Raw genomic sequence first — 17,848 nt, 5'->3', positions numbered from 1 at the left:
AAAATCTATTTTTAATTGCACAGCTTGCAAAGGCCTCAGAATGTAATTTTATGCATTAAATTTAATTGCCAGTTAGTCTACAACATGCAGGTAGTAATAAAAAGAGGCTACTAATTGATCAGCATGTAAACAGCCTCAGCTTTGGGCCACAAATAAGCATTTTCAGTGCGTAGCTGGCCACGGACAAGTGCCACTTCTAATCACTTAGTTAACTTTGAAAGGGAAAATAAACCCCAACAATACAACACTTCAACATGCTGTGTATGACCTTGATTCTTACCTTTCACATACTGCAAATACTCTTTTAGCTAGATTCAATCTGTTTTGTATTCACACATTGCTAACAGAATTATTTATGATAGCAGACTTCTAGGAAAACAATTTCAGGTTCTTCTTATTAGACAATTATCATTAGCTACAAAGTACCAGGTGACTACAACTCCTCAGCAAGAGCATTGCATGCATATTCCATTTGCTTCAGCATAAATGTCACATGCTCCTTCACTCACACACTCAGCTATAATTATGTAAGTTTTAAGGACAAGCTCTCAAAAAACCTAAGGTAAAAAAAGCTTTCACATTTTGTGAAAGTTGAATCACATTTCAAAATATTTTAGTCTGAGGGAAGCACTGAAGTTTTTTGGGGCTCTGGTTATCGCATTTAGTAACATAAGTAGAACAGGAATTAAGAATGATTTAAAAATGATATATGGAATAAAGTTTGCATTTCCCTGTTTCAGCACACGCTAAGAACAAAAGTGTTTCTGATACTTTTCTCAAATTACATGCATTGCACTTTATTATTAACCAGCTTTTATTGCCTCAATAAGAGGGTTAGAAAATTCCTGTTTGATCTTACCTTAGGGGATCCTACATTTTTCTGCTGGACACCTCAGAGGATCCTACATTTTTCTGCTGGGCACATTAGAGGATCTTACATTTTTCTGCTGAGCACCTCATAGCCCATTAATCCCTAGGCACTTTCTAAATAGCCCATGGCATGCACAGGCAGTAAAATTATGTATGTGTAGTGTTCTATAGCTGGAATTAGTCAGTTGCACATGGAAATCTCACCTATTGGTTTTGCTTATATAGCCTATAGTTCTTCTTTCTCCACTTGTATATGAAAGCAGATATGAACCATGGTGTTTTGATCAGCCTAAGCTAAAGATGTGCATACACCTCTACAGTGCAGACTCTGATCATGGCTTCTACAGGGCCATTGTGAAAGGAGCAGAATTTATCCCAGCACATAGCTCCATGTAGCTATAAGCACTGCTAGAACAGTATTAGTATGTGATAGAAAAATTTAGTAAAGAAGAAAGATGCTTTGATTTGTTTCAGTGACCCATATCATTATTCAGCATGGAGAACTCATCTGCTAAAACATTCAGCAGTACCTGGCCCGTTGATAGCAGCAGATTGCAGCTTTCTGTGCAAGAATGAGACAGCTGTGATTTCTGCTCTGTACCTGCTGCCCACCCTCATTGCACCGGCAACAGCACCAGTTCTACTTGTGATGTAAGGATCTAATACACAACTCAGGAAACATTTTCTCTTTAGCTGTTGTGGGTCTGAGCTAGTCAGCTCTCAATCACTTTAAGTAAGATCTTTTTGCTGCTGGCTTTGATCTCCCTATTCTTAAGAAAGAAAAATTGAAGGTGCTGACATAAAAAGATTAGATCATATTAAACTGAATCAAAGAAAGTGTCAGCTTTACTACTTACTAGGAGAAGACCAGGAAAGCAATATCCTTACCTAAATTGGTTTTAGACAGATCTAGAAGTTGAGCAGCTCCAGTAAGAGTTCGATTCTGCTTCCAAATGTATATGATTTCAGACCCCAGTGATTCAAATTTCACAAGGACAAGCAAGCTCAAAAGGCACCCAATTCCTTTGCTGAAAATCATGTTATATGTCTTTCACTACCCTGGGCAAAATTTATCATCCATGGTCATGACTGAACCAAACCAGAGAAATAAGTTCTTTCTTTCCAGAAGAAAAAAAATCTGTAATTTTGTAAGAAGAAAAAAATTCTATAATCAGAACTTTAATATGCAGCCATATTCAAAGAGGTAATTTGTGAGTTTTGACACCCTGTCTACTAATACTATCACCCCTCCACCCCCACTGAATTTGTGATACTTTGAATTAAAGTTCAGACCTACTGTTTGTTTTGGTCACATCATTCTATTACTGTATGAAAATAAAAAGAGGGCCTGAAATAATCTGCTCAAAGGTTGGCCAAAGCCCTTCTTTTGAATTGGGCTGTGGAACAGTCTCTTAAAAATATGACTATCATCTTCTCAGTTTTAGTGTTGAGTATTTCAGTTATTCAGTTGATTTCATAACTTTGAGCTTAATTCTAGTTTATTGCTCAGGTAGAAAGGCTTGCTTTCACAGTCAGAGAAATTTCCAGCTGAAATAAAATGAAACTTTCCTAACAAGAATCACACAAGAGTAGTATTGTTAAAATCCTCAGCTGAGTTTGATTCCAAATCCAGAGGTGTTACCAGATATTTCTTCATGAATTATGAATTCAAGGATTCTTTCATCATTAATGTATAATTGACCTTTTCTGTCCAGACTCCTAGTTTAGTGATTTATTTTGATAAATAAATAAATTAATGAAACAAAAATCTTTGAAATACTTTTGCTGAAACTTGCATACATTAGGAATGCCACAAGTTAAAGAAAGGGAAAATATCCTCTGAGACAGAACCTGGTACAATGGCACTCAATTAGATTTTGACCTTCTTTACCCATAAAGGATTGGTAGACAGACATTGTTTGCTACTTGCCTGAATTAAATTGGGTCTCCTGAGATGCATATGAAGTAATTTAAAAAAAGAAAAACACTGTTAACTGAATTTACTCAACCATCAGTCTGAAGCAAACCTTATTTACTGTATTCATCTATTAAACTAATATAATCTTTCATATTTTAATCAGAAAAAAGTGACATTTAATTAGTGTTACACAGCTAAGACTTGAAGAAGCTCCCCTATCTGAGCATTCAGCTAGGCTATCATTTTTCAGTCTCACCACAGTGAGTCTTGTGCTTTTATGCTTCCCTTGGTCAAAGCAAACTGCAGGACTGTTTTATTAATTCAGCTGCCTGACACCCTTCCTCAGCAGGAATAAGCGCTCTTTTCACAATTTCATACAAATCACATATTTTGGCTCAACTGCCTTACACTGCAAGGATTGGAACCATCTACTTTCCCAAATCCTTAAATTTCCTTGAGTATATTTCATCATTTTTTCAGGGACTTGTGGTGGTTGAGACAGAGATATGAGTTTATTAAAAAAAAACAAAAAAACCCCAAACAAACCCAAAGCAAATCAATCAGTAATAATATCAGCAATCTACATGTCTAGACACACCAACAAAAATAAAAGAAAAAAGCCAAAAACCCTGTGCGCGTGACTGCCATACTTTCCCTTCTACTTTTTTCAATTAAGAGCTACAGAAATGTTCTGTTGAGTGGCTTCAGACTATGGCTCAGAGATCCTTGCTGTTCCTTGAATGCTCAGTTTCTTCCATTCTGAGATGCTGAAAGCATCTCAGAAGCAGGCTACTTCAATGATGGCATATTTCTATTTCTGCCAAAATTTCCTGCATCTGCCTTCCTTTTCCTTTCATGTCCACTACTTCTCTCATGCTCTGCTTTGTAAAATTGACTGGTTTTTGTTCTAACTTAGAACCTTAGAAACCTTCCACTCCCAGCCTCATGAAGAAATTAAATATAACTGTTTTCACATCAAATACAGACATCCCATTGTGCTGTGGCACTTCTACCAGGGTGGTGGCCATTGGGGTTTAATGGCTCCTAGGTGCTTTGGGTCTTGAGTAGCTTGGCAGAGTTCTGATATTATACCAATCCATTCTAATGATAAAGCACTTTCATAAGCTCACTCACTCTGACCCATAAGCACATGCAGAAAAAGCCTCTAAATCTTTAGGATTTTATTTGTTTTTCAAGGACCTAATTTCATCTTTTTAAATAGGCAACCTGAATTCCTGATTTTAAAAAAGCATAATGGGCCAAAGCAACATGAACAAATCAAGCCTCAATAAACAGTCTTCTGAATCAGCTTGCAAAGCATAAAACACAAATATATATATTTTTAATATTTTATCATTGTACAGCAGGGGACTATAGCAGCGGCTCTGCAATACTGGCCATTTAAAATCAAATTCTCCCATCTCAAAGTGAACTTCCCTCACCACTGCACACCCAAAATCATATTGCAGCAAATAACTTCTAAGTCACAGGTTCTACAATTTCGGCTATTTGACACTGTAGTTCAATAAAATGGCATGAGCTAATTTTGTAGAAGCTTCAAAGATTTGTTTTGGATGAGGCAGCCATTTACTAAAAAAAAAAAATCACACTTTTTTTCTCCAAGCACAATATACAAGGAGTTTTATCCATTAAATGTTCACTTATTTTACACAAGTACCAGCTGAAGACTGTGGCCTTGTCTGAAGTATCTAACATCATAATATATTTATTGAGAAGTTTATTGATCACAGTCTGAATTTTCATCTTATTTTCCTTTAACATTCCCATTAAACAGCATTTTGACATTCTTTTTGATGAAAAAGGAAACAAAAAAAGGAGAAAAACAAACTAGGTCATTAAAAAGGTACTTGAGAATACTTCCAGCAGCAACCCGCAGGCTTAGGCTCATTGTCAAGTATGATTTAAGAAAACTTGTTAAATTTACTTAAGATAACTGGGAGGCACACTAGGCTAGTACACTAATAACCTCTTTAACATAAAGCCTTATGGAATACAGTGTATCCTTTATTCAAGAAAAAGGTTAATTTAGCTTGTCACAACACAGAACTGAATTAACAGGGAAATTGAAAGGCTCTCAATTTGTGTGATTAAATAAAAATACTGGGTGATAGGCAAGCTATTGCTACCATTCAATTGTTTTTCTTGCTTTATCATGTAAAAATTAGATATTAAGTGTGCATGCAAGAAAGTAGAATAGTCAAATGAATGCAGAGCTATCACAAAAAAAAATCTACTACACACTGATGTTTCAGATCAGCCTTTTTTTTTCCTACATTAATTAGGCTATCTGTATTTTAAAATTCCAGTTAAATTAAGAAAACCTAATTTTTGGCAGATTTTTTGGTCCACAGAATCAGTTTCTTGCTTAACCAAGTACTGGTACCAATTCCTTTGGGCCTACAGATAAAAACTCACCTCTGCTTCTACTATTTGTTTCTCATACACAAATTGTTCACAGTTGAAAAGTTATTGCATGTAGCTTGTGTGTACCTATATGCACACACACACACACACTCATATGTTATGGTGAAGCTGTGTCCTGTTCCAAGCCTAGACTGGGAGATGATCATGATGAACAACAGGAGATCCTTGTGAAGAATGCGGGACTCCTTGTTGCTGTGTCGCAAAATTAATGAATACCTGTAAGACATGATAAAAAGCCAGATTTTCAAAATAACAGTACTTGAATTCAGACTTTGGGAATATAGGTGATGGCATTTCTTAGCTGCTCTCCTTAGCTTTTTTTGACAAAATAATTAATAACTTTTGTTGAGGGAACACCTCTAAAAACATGTTTTATAAACTCTAGAAATAATCCCTCTTCCCCACTCCAGCTAAGACAGGGGTTGATAAATTATAAAAATTATGATAAAATAAGTTACCAGGATTTGAAAAAGGCATTTTATGCACAAGTAAATATGAAACAATATTTTAATTGTCTTTGAATGACATACCTAAAGAATCTGAGTCTGTTGTTTCTGCCAATAAATATTGATGAGGAGGGTGCAAATATTTCAAGGGGAAAGCACACTTCTGATTCAAAAACTAATGTGCCTCCTTGAATTGGTTTGGGTTTTTTTAAACACAGATCTTACTAAAGACTTGTTTCATTTTTAACCACACAAGTATTTCACAGTAAGGCATGTAGAGGGGAAAATGGCTCTTCTTTACTCAAATGATCCTCTTCATATGCAAGCAAACTTGGGGTGCATTTAAAGTATGTTTGTTACCGTGAACGACTTTTTTCCTGTTTAAAACTGACAGTCAGGGAGAGGAAGCGGTGGTAGGTGACTGAGGTGATGCATCACCAGGCAAAATGGAGAGGAAATAAACCTCAGTGAACAATGCCTGAAGAAACAGGCTGAAATTACCTTATATGCAGTCACTCAGTGAATAGATCATTTACAAGTAGTCAGTAGACCAGCACAGAGGAGAATACTTCAATAATGATTTGCACATGGCAAAAAGGAACAAATTCACGCCATCAATCACAGAAAATTAATATTTTGACTAGATGTGCCTCTCAGTTTGCAGAATGAATAACAAGCAGCTGCCTATGAAGATGATGTGACACACCACAATCACCCAGAAATCCCATGCTTGCCATCAATGTGTTCTTTTTGTCACAATAAATTTCACAATCTTTAGCAGTTGGATCTCTTCTGTCTGTTTGTGCATTTAAAATTCTTGCAGAAGAATGTTCTGAAGGTCTAAGGTTTACCACAATTTACAGAGACCAATTCAGCCTTTTCAAGGACATTGGTAAGATCCCAACTTTTGGACTGTGGAAGTGGCAGTTCACAGTCCTATTTTGTTGTCCCACACAGCTCCAGATACATCTAAGCAAAGATTATGTTTGCACACACTACAAGTATGTGGCTTGCTGTGATGCCCTTACTATGCTCACCTCCAGCATAAAAGCAGTGTGGGACATGGAATCCCTGTGTGACCTGAGATGGCCTGAAACTGCTGGAGTATTGCATTTGGGTGACCCAGCAAATGACAGAATATTCTACTACATCAATAACTACAATACACAGCACATTTAGGCAAAAAAAAAAAAAATGGGGCAGGGAAAGAGAAGAAAGAGAAATGATAAAATACCTGCTCTAATGTAGTTTGGCTAATGGAGTAGTGTTTGATTTGGAGAAAAGTTTTGTGATTCTCTAGGACTCTGAAGAGCTCTGCTAAGCATCCCTGACTTCTTGGTACATGGTACTCAAGCAGGTTAAGATGTTGTCCCTGAAAACAAGCAAAAATTATAAAAACACATAAAAATGAATGTACTTTGTGATGAACCTACACTTGCTTACAATCAGTCTACCTTCAATAGGTTCTTATTGCAGATTAATCTGGAAATTATGAGCTTTTAAAAAATAACATATTTTGTCTAAATTCATAGAACAAAGAGCAGTTCATACTGAGAGTGCAGATTTTGTGAGGTGACAGTTTGTTAATCTCATAAAAGATATAAAACTTTAGAACAATTTGAATCTAACAGAGTAGGGCTGTTACAATGCAGTTTGGGAAAAGGCTGAACACAGATGCACAGCTGTCTGAGCACAATACAGACTTATACCCACAAAGAGGTTCATATCTAAGATAGACATTGTTTCCCATGATTCTTTTCCTAAACACAGGTAAAGTAAAAGACTTTGAGAGTGTTTATGGAAATGTAATTGCTATAAGTCTTTTATATGGCTTTTTATTAAATCAAAGAATTGCAGTAAAGGCTGAGACTTATCAACTCTGGGCTTTGAAAGCAATCAAAGCAAACGCTCTTAGTGACTACACTGTAGTCCTACTTCAGGTGAAAACAGATTTGAGTTCAACTTCAATAATAAAAGCAAAAGGAAATTTTCAGTCAGAGAAAGGGCCTTTTTATTTACATTGCCTGAATGCCTGTTTGGAGTTGATTCAATCAACATCACAAGTCAAATTTTTATGAATTTCTTAATAGAAAAATGAAGGGTATATTCATATGTACTTTTCCCAAGAAGAGAAATATATCCGAACACTTAAATATTCAAACATGTACATACTGTTCTTACAAGCCCCAAATTAATCTTGCCATATACTACAACATGGAGTTTTATCTGTACCTTAAACTGTGTTCCAGGAAAATGCATTTGTAGACAGTCCAAAATCATTCTTCCATAACTTATTTCTTTGCTAAGCCAAACCTTGACAGAATAACCCTCTCCAAACCTGGGAATGAGACACAGAAACATAAATTCATGAAGACACCATGAAGACAAGGAGAACATTTTGTTCAACTGATTTTCCTACAATTATATCAAATATCATGCATGCTTATTGCATTATCACTGTGATTTTACTATACTGCTATTGAACAACAGAACTTCAATGAGAAAGTTTTAAAATTAATAACAACAGAGACAATAAACGTTATGCCAAATTTTAGTAACTAATGTGTTTCACTACTTAATATACCTGAACTTTCGTTAAGTAAACTATGCTTTAATTGCTATATTGCTTTGAGTGGTCAGTATAAAACTATGAAGATTACCAATCACATATACAGAAAAAGAAAAAAAAAAATTCTTCAACTTTTCTGATGAGAAAAATGGGCATGTAGCACTATTTTTCAAATCTGTTAACAAAGCTGCACCTTCAAAAGAAGATTTCAGCAGTGTGAGTACAATGCTCTTTTAACGATATGCAAAGGCAAGTGCAGGGATATTTAGGGAGATGGCAAATTTTCTTTGACTTCTACTTCTATGACCATTCAATCTCTCTCAGAATAATTTAGGAAATTAACTTCTCTTTCTCAACACAAGTGTGATAAAAGTTAAGTACAGGCAATCTAACCAACACTATCTTTTTTATTAGCTTTACTCACTGCTGATGGTTATTTGGGAAAGTTGCAATAAACCAGTGAATACTGAACTGACAACTATGTTCTTATGCACATTTCTTAAGCAATAGAGGTTGTGTTGCACTAGTCCCCAGACTGGAGTGCACAGACAGAGCTCAGCAGAGACATGGGACACAAAGGTGCTGTGCTGCACCCTTTTCCTCCCTTGCAGCTAGATGTCCTCCTTCCTTTGGGTTCTCCTTTTTGGTAAATTCCTAGGGAAAAACACCAGCAGGAGGCACAGCAGAAGAGCTTTCCACTGCCACAGCTCTTCCCTGATGCCAGTGAGCAAGGGAAAGGCAGAGCTGAAAGGGAGACAGGGAGCTTGTGCAGCACTGCCCATGTCTCCTCAGAAATCTGTGACTTCCACTCACCACTAGTCCCACATGCTTCATTCCAGCATAACTCCCTTTTCTTCCTTCTCCAGTGTGGCAATTGCTCACTGCCAAACCCTTTATTACCTAGTGATTACCTCTGTAACATGCCCTTGTGCCAAAACCCTCCTCTCTCGTGCCTTTCCTGTGCGCAGCTCATGACTCAGGGCAGCAGCTGGCTTAATTGGGTCTGCCTGGTGAGAGGCACATTGTCATGCCATCAAAGCAGAGCATATATCACAGCACACTCTACAATGCTGCCCTATATCAATACATTAAAAAATGTCTACAGATTATCAATCAAAAGGTAAAAATGACAGAAAGAACTATTTTGAGATAAATGTCCAGTTTAACCAGTGCATGAATGATTCCCAGCAAAATACCCCACATGAAACACCACACGTTCCTCACCTATAATAAGTACACAGCAATGTAAGGGCTTTAACTTTTATTTTGCATTGCATCAGAAACTCTGTTGTTATAAAGGAAAAATCGGAATTGATTTAAGAGCAACGCAAGTTTCCACAATGAAAAAAAAAATATTTGATTCTATTAAGAATTTCACATGAATTCAAAATACAATTTCCAATGATCTCAAACAAAAATCCTAACTTTTTATGTAGCACAAAACAGTGGCAGCTTTTGCATAAAAATGAAAAACACCATCACAGATAAATGAGCATAGGTTTTTTTAGCCTTTGGTTGTTTGTGGGGGTTTTTTGTGGGTTGTTTTTTTTTGCTGTTGGGTTTTTTCTTTGGCTGGGTTAATTTCTTGGAGTAAGAAAGATCCTGATGCAGTGTCCTGTCTGTTGGTTCCTGAAGGATGTTTCATGAACTAAATTGTATTGAGTCCAGACAGCAGGGTACTAAATATTTACTGGAGAGTGTAGCCTGACAGACAAGCAGTGCTGATTCATCAGAGATCCAGAATTAGGTGGAATCCAAAGCGGTGTCTGGCAGATTTGCTTTCCAAAGATTTACTATGTTTTAAATAGATCTCTAATTAAATGTTTTAAATGCAAAGCATCATCCCTGAAAAAAATACATGCGACAATAAAAAAAGTTGTTACAAAGATGGATATAGTTAACAAGGGTATTCAATTTAGTTGACAGCTAACCTGAGGCAACATTTTACAAGAGATCATTGATTCTGATCAGTTTTTTTGGCATTTCTATACAACGACCATTGAATTACAGTTTGAAAAATGCTGGTTTATGGAGACAGTCAACAGTCTCATAAAATGAAACTGCTGTATGCAATGAAGTTTCCAAAGAAAATGAATCAAAATTCTGATTAGCAAAGACAGAGGAGTCCGTGCAACTTTGGTTTAGTTCTAAATTGTAAATGGCATAAGTGCCAGCATAGCACCAATAAAAACTTTAAAAGATTTTCTTCTTTTGGCTAGTCGAGTTATGATGCTTCTATACCTTGATTTTTTACTTCATTTTAGTACGAGAGTTCCCCATATAGAGTGAGCTGATCAGCAATAAACATTTCCCCCTGCTATAATCAGCAAGCTGCTTTTGGCAGTGCACTGAGGAAATGGAAATTGAGTTGACCATTTTGTTCACTCTGTTTTGCTCTCTGATTCAGACAATTCAATTAATTCAGAAACACAAAGTGCAATTACAGAGGAAACCATAATCTGGTTTGATTAGCACTGTTAGAATCAAACCTTTAGCACCTGAGAGCTCAAGACCTAAAGAGGAAGAGATAATCATTAGAATGGCCTAAGTTGAGCCAGAAGATTCATTCAGCAGCCATCTGCTGCAAAAGATTCTTCATTTCTTCAAAGCTACTCAACAGAGAATGCATCATGCAGTGCCATGTTACTTTAACTACACCTGTACTTCTATTTTTGTATAAACAAACACAAAACCACATATACTAACAAAATAAAATATTTTTCTTCTCTCTATCCTTCCACTTATTCCTCAGTCAAAGTCCTAGTTCATTCTCGACTTTCACCTCATTAGTAGTTCTGGAAGTACAACTTATTGAGTGGTTTTTCTGTTAAAATGCCAACTGAATGAGACTGAAGCTAAAATATAAATTCTCAAATTGACTGTAAACTAATTAACTTGACTATTTAGAGACAGCATCAGCTGCAGAAGCAGGAGCTTAGCAAAAACTATAAGTCCATGCTTCTAATTTACATAGGTCCTCAAGGTATCTGAGCACTCAGATAACAAGGGAGCAAAAGGAACATAAAAAGGTAGCAAGAAATGGAAATATTTCCATGCCAGAAATTACTAAATAGGCTAAAACTTTTCATCATGAAAGAAAGATGACGAGGCAGTCAAAAGGTATTTTTAGGGAGCCCAGAATCATGACAGTGAAAATAAGAAATAACTCTTCACTCATGTGTTTCTCATGCAAGAGCAGGGGTCATAGAGTTAAATTATAGGAAAAGAAACACCAAGTCAGTAAGATGAAGTAATCTTCCTTACACTATGTAGAGAAACTGTACAACTCATTGACATATGATGTGATAGATGTCAGAACTTTACATGAGTTGAATAAGAGACCAGAAAAATTCATGGTGGGGATCCACTAAAATCACTTCTGACTTAAGAACCAGAAACTGCTGAAGGTTGTTGAGTAAAGTGGTAAAGTAACTTCCTGTGCTTATCTTGTTCCTGTACTTTTCCCTTTAGATCACTCCCAGAGAGAGAATACTGTGCTAGCAGGTGTATAATCTGACCTCAGGCTTCTTTTAGTATAAATATCCCCAAGAGGAGGTCAGCCTGAGTAAATCACCCGAATGGTTCCTCGGTTCTTGGAAGTTTTGCAGCCCCACAGCCACACTACCCGCAGTACAAAAATAGTTTATGTAAATCGACTTCATATATGTGTCTACACAAGCTCCAGTCACACACTGAAATGAAATGTAACCAAATCTATACTGAGGAAGTCCCCTGGATGCTTGCCTGATCCTCTTTTAACCTTGCAATGGTAATGGAAGTGGATTTAGTGGCCCAAAGGTTGAAAGTTCTCACAAAGATCAAGGAGCTGCCACTTGGGGCAGGGTAACTGATCCCTTCTGCCCATTCCTTGGGGGTCCTGGTTCAGAGGTTTCAATGGGGACAAGAGTTCCCATTGAAACACAGCTGAGCCTGTATTTGGTCACAAGGAGTCCCTAGAAATTAACCCAATAGCTTTTCTTAAGCTTGACCCATGAAAACCTGTTTTATGTGAAGGGTGGAAAAGAAAGTACATTATCATCAGACTTCTATTTGATTTGCTTAAAAAATAAAAAAATCTGTATTTTCATTTTAAAGGCTTAAGAGTTTGCTGAAATGAACAAAACCAAACTTTGAAACCACTGTTTTAAGTTACAGCAGGTCCAGCATAAACACCTCATCAAATCACACTCTTCCCAAAGCCTATTTACCAACTCTTCTATCCCCCAGTAAAATTTGCTGAATGTAAACTCGGGAAATGAACAACATGGCCCCATTTTCTAAACTTTGAGGAATAAGAAGAGCATCTAATCACCCATATGCTTCTCTTCCCCACTATTCAAAGAGTACATTTCCTGGACAATGTTGTGTTATATTTATACATATATTCACATCAAAAAAGCAGCTCACAGAAAGTTTACTGATTGAAATATAATGTGCATACTTTGTGTATGCACTAGTTCAATCAAAGGACTGCTTCAAAATAACATTTTTGGATAAAAAAAATAAAAATAGTAAAGAGAACATTGGCACTTAATGTCTGCTAGGAACTGCATCTTTTAGAATATGTGCCATAAATCAAAGAGAGGGAATACTATTCTACTGTGCTGTTTATCCCTCTGCTTTGGTTTAATTTATTTGCAGGCAGATATGGTTCTACTTTCCCTAAGTGAATAGAATCACAGAATCGTTTAAGCTAAAATAAGCCTCATCTAGGCAAGGTAACTTAGTTACACCAGTATAATTGCTGAAGCACGGGATACACATCCAGGTCATTCCTCTCACAGCTTTAGACACAAATACAATTTATAAACAGAACAAATCTTGAACAACATTGAAAACAAAGCATTTTGAAAAACATTGTGAAAAAAGAAAATAAAATTTAAATAAAATTATTTAAAAAAATCAATCACACTTTAAGATAATTTTAAATCACACAATGTATTTAATTGTTTCATCTATTAAAAACCAAGCAAAGTCAATACCAAGGAAAAAAGGTAATTAATTTTTAAATACTTTTATTTTTTAATGCTAAAAATTGTATTTGCAATTGTATTTACAATACAATGCTAATACTCGTATTTTAAAATGCTAAAATCAAATGCAAATACCCTGTCACTTTTAAAATGGGATTTCCTTCTGCATTTATTCAGAACCTCAGCCTTGCTGAACAGATAAACCTGATTAGATGCAAACAAACAGACATAAATAAATTATAAAGTCTCTCTTCCATGTACTATTCATAGAGTTTGTTTCATCATTTTTAAGTAATCGTGACTTTTCCAGGGTAACAATAGAAACACAAAAACAGTTATTAAAATGATGACTAACACTTGTTCAGGTATATTGTACATGAACTATTTGTTTACACACATTCAGGCTTTCATATCAAACCATCTAAAGTTAATTTCTGTATTCAATATTATAATTGTCATAACAGTGACAGTCCCAGATTATGAGCAGTGCAGGGTGCAAATTTGCCTTGCTCTCTGTGTGCTTGTAAAATCTTAGATGTGATTTCCAAATATGTGGTGAAACCCTAAAAAATCTCGATAACTGTTTAAACAGGTGCACACATAAATATCTCTCCATATTTGTGCTTGTTTGTCTGCACATACTGCCAAGTATCAGGGATTTTTGTATACTTGCATTATTTATATATTTCACTTCCAGAGAAACAGGAGCAGCAGTGCTGTAATCCTTTGTAAAGCTGATGGTACAGCCTATAAAGGACCCAAACTGTTTCCTCAAATCACCTTATGGGGCTCAACAGTGAAAAAGGCAGGAGTAAGTAACATAATCATTGTGTTTCTATGACTGAGTTTGTATGTACTGATTTTTAATAGCATGATAATCATGATACTACACACTAAAATGTCTACTAAAAGACCTTATCAACACCTCAGGGTCAAATCTCAAGCTAAAGATTGTTTAATGGAGAAAGGATTTAAAATGAAAATTTAAACCACAGTTATATTTGCTTTATGTAATGAACACCAATTACATCATCACACAGCACCTTGTAATGAAATCCCTATTGTGAATGCCTTACATAATACACTGGATGTACCTGCTCAGACAAGTAACTTTATTTACTGCAATGCCTAGAAAATGTTGCAAATAAGACAGCAGATTGATGAGGGAAGGGACGAGAAAGGGAAGAGAGTGCTTCATGGTTCTGGAACACCCTGGGGAACCAAAATTGCCCTTTCATCCTCATATACCTGTGTGGTGTGTGGTGACTCACTTAGACCACATCTTCCTTTAGTGCTTTCCTGTCTTCCTAAGGGCCTACCTGGAAACCAAGGGCTCCAGTTGGCAGGGGGAATTCACAGTGCCTTCTGGAACACCCACAGCTACAGCTGAAGTTAATTGGAGTTTTGCTTTGAATGCAATGTTGAACAAATGTAAAATATTTAGTCATAAACTGCTCAGATGGACTGCCGAAACCCTTTTAACTTTAGCACCAAGCTTTGGTTACTCCTCTATAAGATGGGAGTAATTATTTCAAATCAAGTTTCTCAGAAGTGCTGTGGAAAACATTGTTGGTGTTTGTGATGCCCTGATCCAATAAATGCTGATAATACTGTATTTAAGAACAGGTTTGAAAAACTCCTAGTAAAACACATATTAGGGAAAGAGGAGAATATGAAATCTTAAGTAGCTGCTTCTGATTTAATGATTTATTTAGAGATACAATGCAGCATCCTGTGAAAAACAGTATAAAATGACAAAAAAAACCCAACAAAAAACATTCTAATGGACATGCACAGTAGGGCTGAATAAATATTGTACAAAGTTTTAGGAAGTCAAAAGATATTGTTCATTCCTGAACTCTTAATCTGTGTGGTTTTTAAGTTTTAAGAACTCTTTCCTTCAAACTTTCCTCTTGGAAGACAAACTAATAGCTATGTTACATGATTACACATCCACTGCCTTAATGCATTTTTCATGTACAAAATAAAGGCTTTTTTTTGGTCAAGAAGAATGAAAATTATTTAATTTTTTTATATTTTATAGCATGTACAGAAGCTTATTGCTAGTATGTCAATTTATAACACTGTGTCCACCCAAGGCTGAAATATTGATAGGAACTTTAATTTTAATCCTCTCTTTTCCATATAAGAAAACTACATGTGTAGGTTTGAGGAGAGCAGTAAAATATTCTCAATCAGCCTTTAAGAAAAAGGGTAAAATATGAATAGTCTGCCAACATATTTTCCATTCTAAGTCTTTAAGTGCACAGATAAGATTTGCAGACCTCTTTAATCCTCCCTTGGGTGAAGGAAAGGACTGAGTGAGAACACGTAGAGGAACAACATGAAGATACCATCATCAGTGAAGAAAAAGTCACGTCCCTTATAGGAGGGATGATGAGATGCCTTGACTTTGGGCTGAAATTCTCATGTAAAGCTATGTAGAAGAGTGTAGCTGACACACCAGACTCTTTTCCCCTGTAACTCATTGAAAGTATGGGGAGATGAAGTGTTCAAATTGTAGATATGAGAAAAGGCATCTATGCTAAAGTAAGCAGATGTTGATGTCGCTGTGATCCCAAGAGATGTTTGAACAGAGAGAGCAAGAAGAATGATGAATGGGGAAAGATCTCTGTTCTCAGAAATGAAGGTGATCTCAGAAAAAGATAAAGAGAACCTTCGCTCTTGAACAGCTCATCTTTAAAACAGAACCCCATAAGCTGACATGGCCCATAAATGCAGCTGTGGGAAAGCTGTGAAAGATGGGAGGATCTTCACAATTTCAGATTTCTGTGTGGCTGCTATTCGTGGAAACTAAAAGCCATGAGAGAACTGTTTTCTTGTGGAGAAGTCTCCATAAATTGACAAGAGGGACTCCTCTCCCTCTTCACTTGGGACTCCAAGCTGAATAAAAACTATTTGAGAGATGATACACTGACTGAATTTTTTCTGTACATCATTAGAGGGAAAGAAAGAAGTTGGGGGGTGGAAGGGGAGGGGAAGTGTTCTGAAGATTTTATTCTAATTTTAATTATTTCTGTTTCTGTTAATAAAGTTCTCTTTGTATCCTTTTAAAGCTTTGAGCCTGCTTTGCCTTCTTCCTAATCCTATCTCACAGAAGGAAATGAATAAGTGTATTCTAGTGAGTGCCCTGTTGTTTGGCCAGCACTGAACCCACCACATTAATTGGTGCATTGGCCAGGAAATCTCAAATTGGCAAATCAAAACCACTACACAGCTATAGCAAATGAATTAATTGTTCAGTAATTTAATCAGATGGCTTGCTGATAAAATTTGAGAAAAACTTGATGTCCACCACCTGACAAATTGGTATGGGTTTTTCTGATATGAGAAGTCTGTCCAGATGGCCCTAGAATGAAGGATAATATTCAAAATGTTGTTCTCAGAGAGCTGGCCAGCTGTATCTCACATGAAAATGCTTTTGTGAATTTTTTAAAAAAGCATTAAGTACAATGGAGAATACTGAAGAGAGCATTTAAATGTAATCCATTCACAATTTAGAGTAATTGACTCTGTTGGCAGGAGTTGTCTGAAATTAGGCTTTAATGGGCACAACTGTTAACACATCAGTCTCAGACAAACTACATCTAGAACTAAGAAGCTAACTTTTGAAAATTGCCCTTCAGTTTGTTCTTCTACCCAATGCATTTCTTGATATTTTTTATAAATTTGCCACCTACAATAAAAAAGCCTTTATATAGAAGTTTTACCCTTATTATTCTGCTGATAAACATCTGTAGATACTTTAAATCTGTTTAAACATATATAAATATAGTCAAGGTTCAGCAGCTGGTAGCAAAAACCCAAACATCGACATTTGTAGTGAGAAGATATTTTAGGAAGAGCATTTTCTGACAGGCTTGCAGAAGGTCTGGAAAAATGGAACAAGTCTCACACGTTAGAAGCAACATCACTTTTTATATTCCTATGAAGCATTTATGTCTCACATTAGCATCTTCCTGGAGTTCACCCATACCCTTCATGGCAGAATTTTGTCCTGCCATCTGACAAAGCTGTACTCAGTCCACAATTATGATCATTCACATCTGCCAAGGGCTGAAAGTGTAGCCAGAGAGAAAGAGCTGAATCCTTGAACTCCCCAGCATAGCAAAGAAGCAAATTTAACAGGGCCCCAATGAAGACCCATTAAACCTTCATCACATATCCATCAAAAAGGTGATCATAATCTGGACTCTATAGGCTGGAGTGGTACTAAAGAATAAACAAACGAAACAATTTTGAGGACTTCCATCAAGACAGAATTCAACAAGAAGGGAAGAAAGAATGTCATTTTAGTATATGTGCCTACATTTAGAAGAGGAAGAAATTTCTTGAGATATAGTAATGGAATCACGTGTAATATCAAAATATGCTTCTGTTTCTTACAGTACAGGATTTAGTCTTTTATAAATAAAAGCTGAATCAAAGTTTTCTTTGGTTTAAGTATTAATATAGTGTTTACATGTATCTCCTTGCAATCTTCAAAGCCAGATCAGGACATGTGTTGATTTCAAAATATTTCTTCAATTTGATTTGTAGAAACAAATTGAAAACAGACTTAAGATGTCAAGAACTGCTTATAAATAAGAACAATTTTTAAAAAACA

General features: G+C 36.1%; 1 protein-coding gene across 1 annotated transcript in view; it reads right to left on the bottom strand.

Moving 5' to 3' along the window:
* Nucleotides 1-5,068: 5,068 nt before the first annotated feature.
* ABCA13 (ATP binding cassette subfamily A member 13) overlaps nt 5,069-17,848 on the bottom strand; it is a 170,456-nt gene continuing 157,676 nt past the window's right edge. The window contains exons 53-55 of the mRNA XM_071454709.1: nt 7,912-8,017; nt 6,914-7,051; nt 5,069-5,449 (exon numbers count right to left, since the gene is read on the bottom strand). Of these exons, the coding sequence (XP_071310810.1) occupies nt 5,360-5,449; nt 6,914-7,051; nt 7,912-8,017 (334 nt within the window). The 3' untranslated portion in view covers nt 5,069-5,359. The remainder of the gene's footprint in view (nt 5,450-6,913; nt 7,052-7,911; nt 8,018-17,848) is intronic.

Source organism: Agelaius tricolor, unplaced genomic scaffold (assembly GCF_023055355.1).
Source record: "Agelaius tricolor isolate 1412-34295 unplaced genomic scaffold, bAgeTri1.0.p SCAF_2, whole genome shotgun sequence".
Lineage (NCBI taxonomy): Eukaryota > Metazoa > Chordata > Aves > Passeriformes > Icteridae > Agelaius > Agelaius tricolor.
This window is presented reverse-complemented; position numbering and strand designations above follow the sequence as displayed.